Source organism: Brassica oleracea, chromosome C8, assembly GCF_000695525.1.
Source record: "Brassica oleracea var. oleracea cultivar TO1000 chromosome C8, BOL, whole genome shotgun sequence".
Lineage (NCBI taxonomy): Eukaryota > Viridiplantae > Streptophyta > Magnoliopsida > Brassicales > Brassicaceae > Brassica > Brassica oleracea.
In genome coordinates, this window is record NC_027755.1 from 24653548 (window position 1) to 24663038 (window position 9491).

A 9491-nucleotide genomic window follows, 5' to 3' on the forward strand; every position below is an offset into this window, starting at 1 on the left:
TGTAAAACAAAACTAATCTAATAAAATTATTTATAAATATTTATAAAAAATTTATAGAAATTTATAAATTTAATCCTACTTTACTAAATTTCAAATTCAAATCTTAGGATATTTTGATTAAATGTATTTTTGAAAATGTAATTTTATAGTATCTCTAAATAACTTGCGACAAAATTTGGTAATGTTGCATTTTCAATTAATCATGCAAAAAAAAAAAAAAACAAATGAACCAGAAATAGTAAACGGATCAATGTAACCTTATGTAACATGAGAAAAACAAACAGTGAGAACTTGATCACACACAGTGTTCACAATCTTTCCAAGTAACAAACCATGGCCTTATTTTTATTATTTAGGCTTTTAAGAAGAGTCTTTGTTTTGATCAGATCCATGCAGGGTTATTAAGGGGAGTGACGACTGCCTTGACCTGCAAGTAGTTGTTGAGACTGTAAATACCTTTCTCTCTGCCGTTGCCGCTCATCTTGTAACCACCAAAGGGGATGGCTGCGTCAAAGACATCGAAACAGTTGACCCAAACGGTGCCAGCTTTCAAAGCCCTCGACACCCTATTTGCAGTGTCCAGGCTCTTTGTGAAAACCCCTGCGGCTAGCCCGTACCTAGTGTCGTTCGCCCTCTTTATCACCTCATCAACATCACTGAATCCAACATCAACAAACCCCACATCACATATGTAAGGTTTAAGCTTTTAAATTAATCACCATTTTAACCAAAATTGTGCTTTATTTAGTTACTAGATCGGTGTAGACATCCCTACTAATCACATATCCGATCACTAGTGAAGGGGTAAGTATAACTTCAAGTTTATTGGTAGCTAGCTCTATGTACCTGAACTTCAAGATGGACTGGACTGGACCAAAAATCTCGTCTTGAGCGATAAGCATGTCGTCCTGTAATTAAACAGCGGTCAAATACCATAGTGAATTGGTGGTATAAACCAACAATGAAGAAGAGTATTGACTTGGACGAGTTGTTTATACCTTAACATTAGAAAAGACTGTAGGTTGGATGAAGTAGCCTCTGTCTCCAACCTGACCACCACCACATTCAAGAGTAGCATTGCTTTCCACTCCTGACCTTATGTACTTCATCACTTTCTCGAATTGCTTTGAGTCGACCTACACAAAACAAATCAACAAAATAAACAAAAGATAAAAAAAAAAAAAATCCTTTTAATACAAGGAGGGTGTATATATGTGTGACCTGAGGACCCTGTTCAATGCCTTTCTTGAAAGGATCACCAACCACACGTTTTAAAGCGCGTGCCTTTGCTTTCTCAACGAACTCATCATACACTTTCTCATGAACATATGTCCGAGACCCCGCGCAGCAACATTGCCCCTACAAGAAACATTACTATCTCAAGAACTGCTAAGAAACTGACTAATAAGCAAGCTCAATGTTTATTATTATAATATTGACAAAACCTGGTTAAAGAAGAGAGCAAAGTGAGCAAGCTCCACAGCTTTATCAATATCAGCGTCTTCGAATACGATGAACGGTGACTTCCCTCCAAGTTCCAGAGTCACCGGCTTGAGATTGCTGTTAGCAGCCAGTCCAAGTATAACTTTACCAGTATCAGTCGATCCCGTGAAAGCAAGCTGGAGCAAAAAAAGAACAATACAACATAAGTATAGCCTCTTCAAGAAGTTACGAGCAAGCAAATAGATATCTCCACCTTGTCTACATCCATGTGACTTGCGAGAGAAGCACCAGCGGTTGCGCCGAATCCAGAAACAATATTCAGAACACCAGGAGGAAGACCCGCCTATCACAAGAAACATTGTTACTTGTATTTGTCATATTCAAGAAGAGAATCTATTGCATGTATCTTACTTACTTCAAGGAAAAGTTTGCCGACGTAGAAAGCAGTGAGAGGAGTCTGTTCAGCGGTTTTGAGGACAATGGTGTTACCACAAGCAAGAGCAGGACCAACTTTCCAAGCAAACATCAAAAGAGGAAAGTTCCAGGGAATGATCTGTCCAGCAACGCCTATGGGTTCATGCAGCGTCTGAACATGATAGTTTCCGTCAGCTGGAACTGTAAGCCCATGAATCTTATCCGCCCACCCTACACATCAAACCGAAAACCAAGAACGTTCATTCACAGAAACTAGCATCAAGACCAGGAACATTTCTAAACGATTTGATACCAGCATAGTAGCGGAACAATCTGGCGACCATTGGAATCTCTGCTGTTAGTGCTTGTTCATAAGTCTTCCCATTGTCCCATGACTCTAGAGCCGCGAGCTCTTCGCTGTGTTTCTCGACCAAATCAGCGAATCTCAACATTACCCTCGACCTTTCCTGCAATCCAAACCCACACATCATAACCAAGATGAGACCATTTAAAAACTCAAAGAACAGTATTCACTACATACATAAGCAGTCATCTTAGGCCAAGGTCCTTCATCAAAGGCCTTCCTTGCAGCTTTCACAGCCCGGTTGATATCTTCAGCATCTCCTTCAGCTACGTGCGCAATGACTTCCCCTGTGCGTGGATCAAGAGTCGGGAACGTCTTGCCTAAATCCCCAATTTTTTTAAAAAAACCAACGATTAAATAGTGAGACTCAAACTTTGCCTTCTTTAATTACTCTGTTTCTGAACAGAGCACTCTGTTTCTTAAAGGAAAACTTCACTCACCAGAAGCAGCGTCAACGAAGTTCCCATCGATGAGGAGCTTTGTGTAAGAAACTTGAACCGACGGGCTTATCACTTCTTCAGCTGCAGAAGAGGTTCCGAATCTCCGTACAATCCTACTTCCATTATTCAAATTTCTTCCTGAAAATATGTTTTAAATTTTAATGCATCATAACTTCATAACCAATATTTCACCATAGATCCAGGCATATAAATCTAATTATTCGATCTATTTTATTGGTTAATTACGATACATATTGCCATCTTCGCCAAATGAACGTGTTATGCTATGACTTTTCTTGAAAATCGAAAGACATAATATAGTTTAATCTTTTTATTCCAAGAAAAAAGTTTAAAACATGAAGATAGTTTCGGAGATTACTGTTGTGTTTCCTATGTGTGAGTTACCTTGAGAACGAGAGAGAAAGGGAGAGGAAGCTGAAAAGGATCGTGACAATAGGGAAGACACTCTACGAGCCGCCATGGATGCTAAACTGCTTTGAGACTTCAAATTTCTTATCTTTTTCCTTGGGATTTTCTTCAAATGAGATTTATATTATGATTTGAAGGAGAAGGAAGGAATCCAACGGTTAAGATCTCACGCTGTATCTCTCACACATGTCGCTAAGTTGCACTCTCTTGGTGTGCGTTGCCGTACATTGAATGGCCATTGACAACTGAACCATATTGTCTGTTTTTCAATAAATTAGAAAATGAAAGATAAAAAAAGGCATTAAATATTGTAATAATCATGAAATTAATATATGTTTCTTATTCTGAAAGATAAGACAAAGAGCTATGCCTATGAGTTGGCATGAACTCTTATCTACCAATATTTATCTCTTCCATTTTTACCGCCATCTGCAAAAGAATACTAATTAATTGTTGATATAGCTTTGAAATTATCAAATCAGATCATAATCAAAAAGAAATACTCCTTTTATTCTTCGTAGTAAGATTTTCTGAAGTATGCACGCTTATTAAAAATTTAATAAATATTTATAATTTAATTTATTTTTTACTTTATTATACACTTTCCAATAACTTTACACCAATGAAATTTAATCAATTCAAATATTCTCAATTAATGTTTCTCAAAAGTATAAAAAATACCTTAATAATATAGAAAATCTATTTTTGTAGAACAAGAAAAAAATCTAAAACAGTAGTATACAAATGCAATAGTTGCATGTTAGGATGTGGTGTCGTTTTCTATGTGCGGTAGTTGGGTCATCTCTTCTATATGTTTTTCATCTTTTCTTATAAATGACGTAGGTTACTTTGGTGTAGTCCGTTGAATGTTTCCATAGATGAAGCAAAAATTATTATTTTCTTTTAAATTCCTACAGTTTTCTTTCACATCTAATAATCTTCTAGATAATCTCTCACTAATCCAGAATTGTTATTGAATTACTGTTTTTTTGTGTCAATTACACTTATCTATACTATTTTTTATGAAGTGATTTTGCTGATTTGTCGCATTCTCCATGATTTTAGCTAATCTATATTTGTCATATTATTATTAGTTTTTAGCTTAAATATTTAATTTATTAATTTAAATAATAAAAATATTTCGAAAATTCTAATTGGAATTATAATTATTTTAACTTCCACAAGTTTCTTATTAGTTTTTAACTTAAATCATTAATTTATTTATTTAAATAATATAATTATCTCGAAATTTCTAATTGAAACTAAAATTATAATTGTTTTAACTTTCACAAGTGAACACCAATTCTTGTTTTCATGTAATGTAACATGTTTTAAATTTTATAGTTTCATTTTTCTCATTCATTCCAAGTTGTATCGTTATAGTTTTTTTTTCATCCTCTAGGTATAGTGTTTACTGGTTGTTTCAATTGATTGTGTTATCTTCATGATATCACTTTCATTCTGATGTGAACGTTTTCTTTTCATTGGTTCAATCATTTTGTGCAGATCAAACAATATTTTTTTGTCAAACAATATTATTGGTGGAGTTGTTTGCATTAACGGCTATATGAACAACATCAAGCTTAATTCTCTCTTTAGCTTTAGATCTTTTTTTGGGTTCTTGACATCTATATTTATGTATTTCCGATATTTGTTTTCTGTTTAGTTGGACTTTTATGTTTTTCTTTCTTTCGTTGAGTTTAAAAGACTAGGAAACAAATCGGTTTTGTTACATGTTCTAAATTATTTAATGGCATTTATTTCACTTATATGTTTTATTACTGTTTAATTTATAAGAAAACTTATGCTTTGATATTAAGTTTAGAGAGTTGCTTATGTAATCATGTTACGAACATGTGCTTAATGGTTTAACCTCTAAAACGGCTAAAGTAGATATATTTTTAATGAATAATTAGATTTATCATTATATAATTAACTATAATAATAATAATAAAACTATCATTATCTATTTTTTGTTTATTAAATGAAAAATTATGAAATATTTCGATAATTCAATGTATATATTTATCAAGTAAACCAATGAAATATTATCATTATCTCAATTTGTTTTTTTTTAAAGTTTTCTTCTTAATTATCATTGAACTTTATTTTTTATTTTATTTTTACTTGGATTTGTGTGTTTCAATGTTTTTTGGTAATTTAATACATTTTTCTGGTTCAAAAATACAAAGTAGATTAAGAGAGACCAAATGTTCACATTCTTGTCCAAAAAAGAAGTTCACATTCTTATTTTAGTTTATTATGTGTAATGTTTAATATGTAATTATGCTCTTATGGTTTCATATTTTTATAGCTTTCCTTTGTACTAAGAAGACGTAGACCGAGATAAAAATTAAACAAAACTAAAATGATTAAGAATATAAAGAATAAGTTATTGTCATGTTTAAATCATAAGAAATATATTAATAACTATTAGTAAAACGATTATGTTCGCATGTGCGGGTAAAACACCTAATTAAACTTGTTTTTAGATAAATAAAATTATTTATAAAATCAATGCATTTGTAATTAATATTAAGCTGAAAAATGCATTGAAATTTTAAAGTTACATTTTTTTGTTTAACAAAGAAAATGTTCAAGTGACGTAGAAACAGAGGAAATATTACTTTCATTTTTATATAATTAATATATAAATTAAACCTAACAAAATATACATGCTTTAAAAAATTATATATCAAAATCATAACTTATACAGTTATACGCATTTGTTTCTGGGTTTCAAAGCCTAATTCAAATGTGAAACCTAACTAGGCTACAACAACCACAAGATAAGTCCATACCAATAAAAGCGGTGGTAAAAGCTGTAGGAGCCAAGCATGCGTTGAATATAAATCAACACCAGACAATTACTTAAATCTCTAATGATGTTTATATATAAATGATGCTTACAGCAAATCAAGTCCGCACTCTGAAAATATCCTAAATGCATTTTTCACTAAAGGAAAATAAATAAATTTAAAAGAAGAAAATCAGAAGAATCCTGGATCCTCTGGTTTAAACATTTTAGGCATCTTCAAAGTTGGATCATCAGGATCAATTCTGGAAGACCCTCTTTGGTTCCCTAAAACACCTCTCTTCGTATTAGCTGCAAACTTAGACGCTAATATCGTCGCACTCAAATTCTGATTGTTGCTGCTGTTGTCGTCTACGTTGTTACTACTTTCAGGCATGTCCTCTCCTCCGTATTGATCATCATCATCATCATCATAATAGTAATCGTCTCCTTCCTCTTGCCTAGCTAACTCCATAGCTAACTTCCTCTTCATGTACCGTCTCCATGCAGCTTGTATAAAACCAGTTCCCCAAGCCCTCCACTGATGCGAATAGTATCTGATCAACAGTCAAAACATCATAAATATCAATAAAACCTAGCGTGTGAAGCGAGAAATTTTAATTGTATTGTACTATTACCTGAAAGCATGTTGGAGTTTCTTGCTGTGGAGGCGTCTGAATTGGTTAGCTACGAACTTTAAGTCCTCTGCTCTGAGAGCGAAAGCCTCTACTTCAGAGAGAGTTCTCACGGTTCTCGTGGACAAGGGGAGATTCTGGTTAATGTTTGGCATTAAAGCCCAAGTTAAGAGCTCTTCCCCACAGAAATCTCCTGGTCTAAGCGTGATTGAGTTAAAGAATCCTGACCGTCCACCATCTGTAGTCGAACTTTCCATCTGGCCTCTAATGATGAAAAGCATCTCGTTTACAGGATCGCCTTCCCGTGTCACGTATGTATCTTTAGTGTTCAACGATGGAACTAAACGCTCGCATATTGCGTCTATGAGCTGGTCGTCCATCTGTGCAAAGAATGGCACCTGATTACAAAATTAAAAAAAAAATGTAGAATTAGGACTTATTACTTGAACAGGAAGAAATCAAAATATGGTGGCTTACACGGCGAACTAGAGCGAGACAGAGATGACGTTGGATCTGTCTACGAAGATCCAGTGGTAGAGCACGGAGGATGGCTTCTTCATCGACTCCACGAGTGGTTAACCATTTGTATTGGACGAACCGCCTCACACGCTCTTGTAACTCCTGTGGCAATTGTCTGTGTCGCATCCATTCCTCTGTATCTCTTCTTCTGACTCTCCATTCATCTAACCTAGCCGTTGTAGATTGCAGATAGTTCTTCAAGAAAGTAAAAAAATCAATTTAAGTCTCCGTTGTTAAGCTATAAAAGAAGATAAACCATATATGCATAAGGAAATAAATGATATCCAGCTACACGAACAATACGCCATACCACATTGTATGACCGACCACACATCATGACAAAATGACCATAACATATTGACAAGTTGGACATAAATAAAAGACTATACGAACTAGATGCACAAAAATTACCTGAACATTGCCAATGAGATGAGAGAAGAAAACAAGGCCAGCAACACAGATGAAACAACTGAATAAAGTCTCGCTACTCAATGTACTAGCTGCAAGACTCTGTCCATAAGAACTAAACAAACCAAGCAAGGAAACATCAGTACTGAAATTTCAAAAAATAAATAAAAATAACACGGTTTTGCTTTGATTGAAGATTAAGCTAACCTGAGATTGCGGAGACCCCACCAAAGACAGTAGAAGTATTTATCAAAGAAAGGAGAAGAAGTGACATCATTAGTGAAGGCATCACCAAACATACCAAACTGAAAATGTTGGTCATCATCATTACGTGCATCGCAGTTAGAGAGAACCCGAGTGATGCGCATCCAAGCTTGTCTGCCTGGATCCCGCAACGATCCACAGTCTAGAAACAGGAGATTACAAGACGGTGAATGCGTTGCGTTCATCTCCTTAATGCATTCTCTTCTCCAGCATTCGTGCTGTCTCTGGATCGATAAAACGTACCAAACCGAACCAAGAACCTAAAGGTGGAAACCAAAACTGTGAAACAGAAGAATTTTTCATGTGGAGGAAGACAAAAGGATTATATACTTACGTGGCTCACAAGTAAGTAGAGCACGAGGTTGTAGGCTGCACCGGACCAGGCTGTTTTGGCTGCAACACCAGTGGCTTTAATGATCCTACGGTTTAGTGGAAGCATGACGAGGATGCGAGGCACGTACTGTATCAGGACGACCAAGGAAAGTGTGTGGTTCTGATGTGCTGCGTATCTGAATTCTCCCGCATTTGGGATCACAAACCAAATCATTATCTGTGAAAAATAAGAAAATATAGCACATCAACAATAAATCCAGACTCTGATTTTGTACTATGAGGAATAGCAAAATGGTTTCATAATTTCACAGGTTTTTAATGGTTAATTTAAAATACAAATTTGTGTTTAAGTTTTGATCAAAAAAAGACAAGCATGCTGATCAAAACATTTAAATTTTCTTTCCAAATTGATTAGATTATGCAATTCCATGATTCCACTATTATAACGCAGGCATTTGTGTGTTTCATGATTACACATTATACGATTATGCCATTGTTACGTATCGGATCTTTAGAGAAGTAAAGAAAATGAATGGAACCTGAGGAAGAGGAAGCGTGGCAGCGAGGTCAATAATGAACTCGGATTTAAGGTAACGGATGGCGATTTCACGGCGGTCCATGACAAGCTCGCCGCGACCAAAGACTCTAGACGATTTGGAGACAAATGCGGTTTTAAATTTGAGGAGAATGTGAATGAGGAAGGAGAAATCGGCTAGGGTACGGAAGAAGGTGACAAGGATGCCGAAACCGATGTCGATAGACATACAGGCCGTTCCGGCTTGGACAATAGGGAGATAAAAGTAGAGAGGGTCGAGGAAGAGAGCGAGGAGGCAGGTGATAAGGAAGATGTGGTTCCATCTCGTGATTAGGTCACCGCTTGGGTCGAGGGTTGTGTCACCTAGCTCGGAGAAAACGGATCGGCCGCGTTGGTTTTGGAGGTCGTTGTTGTTATGGTGGCGACGGGAGAAAGCCGTCGGAAAATTGCGGAAGCGTGCGGAGGTGTGGAGGTGGAGGTTGCTCATTTTTGGTTACGTGTGTTTGAAGTTATGGAAGGGAGACATTTGTGGAAGTGGAAGAATGAGGTAAATACAGGAGACAATTAAAATTAAGGAGAGGAGAGAGTTCTGTCTCTACGAACTATCAAACATCGGTTTTGACTATGCTTTATGGAATGCAGTAGGCATGCGCCTCCGAGGTCCCAATCGGGTTTCGGTTTTATTCATTCGGGTTTTGGTTTTTCGGGTTTATTAAAATCAGCCTCATTCGGGTTATATAAAAGTTCGGTTCGGGACCGGTTCGGGTTCTATCGGGTTCGGGTCGGGGTTAGTAAATCTCCAAATAACCGGTATAACCCATTGTACTTTCGGATTCATGTACCAATCGGTTCTTCGGTTTTAAAATACATGATTTGTACCTATTTTGTAACTAAAACATAAATGAAATCGGTT

The 9491-nt window shown here is 35.8% G+C and overlaps 2 protein-coding genes across 2 annotated transcripts; both read right to left on the bottom strand.

Moving 5' to 3' along the window:
* Positions 1-217: 217 nt before the first annotated feature.
* Positions 218-3310, bottom strand: LOC106311632 (aldehyde dehydrogenase family 2 member B4, mitochondrial). Its single transcript, XM_013748868.1, has 11 exons — positions 3067-3310; positions 2662-2799; positions 2399-2541; positions 2171-2324; positions 1859-2088; positions 1697-1786; positions 1446-1619; positions 1222-1359; positions 999-1136; positions 847-908; positions 218-656 (listed from the first exon to the last, which is right to left on the bottom strand). Exons 1-11 carry the CDS (start codon positions 3140-3142, stop codon positions 383-385), a joined length of 1617 nt encoding a protein of 538 aa, XP_013604322.1. The 5' UTR covers positions 3143-3310; the 3' UTR covers positions 218-382.
* Positions 3311-5905: 2595 nt separating this feature from the next.
* On the bottom strand, positions 5906-9134 carry LOC106311631 (probable cyclic nucleotide-gated ion channel 16). Its single transcript, XM_013748867.1, has 7 exons — positions 8583-9134; positions 8045-8260; positions 7654-7970; positions 7450-7561; positions 6997-7233; positions 6523-6917; positions 5906-6441 (listed from the first exon to the last, which is right to left on the bottom strand). Exons 1-7 carry the CDS (start codon positions 9063-9065, stop codon positions 6081-6083), a joined length of 2121 nt encoding a protein of 706 aa, XP_013604321.1. The 5' UTR covers positions 9066-9134; the 3' UTR covers positions 5906-6080.
* Between the last annotated feature and the right edge of the window lie 357 nt (positions 9135-9491).

What these genes read in the sequence shown, in the direction of transcription:
- LOC106311632 (XM_013748868.1), bottom strand. Translation starts at nt 3,142, where the DNA reads ATGGCGGCTCGTAGAGTGTCTTCCCTATTGTCACGATCCTTTTCAGCT. An exon ending in TCGGCAAACTTTTCCTTGAA is followed by an intron (nt 1,787 to 1,858) that starts GTAAGTAAGATA and finishes TTCTTGTGATAG; the next exon opens with GCGGGTCTTCCTCCTGGTGT. An exon ending in GCATTGAACAGGGTCCTCAG is followed by an intron (nt 1,137 to 1,221) that starts GTCACACATATA and finishes TGTTTTGTGTAG; the next exon opens with GTCGACTCAAAGCAATTCGA.
- LOC106311631 (XM_013748867.1), bottom strand. Translation starts at nt 9,065, where the DNA reads ATGAGCAACCTCCACCTCCACACCTCCGCACGCTTCCGCAATTTTCCG. An exon ending in ATCTCATTGGCAATGTTCAG is followed by an intron (nt 7,234 to 7,449) that starts GTAATTTTTGTG and finishes ACTTTCTTGAAG; the next exon opens with AACTATCTGCAATCTACAAC. An exon ending in GTCTCGCTCTAGTTCGCCGT is followed by an intron (nt 6,918 to 6,996) that starts GTAAGCCACCAT and finishes TTTTGTAATCAG; the next exon opens with GTGCCATTCTTTGCACAGAT.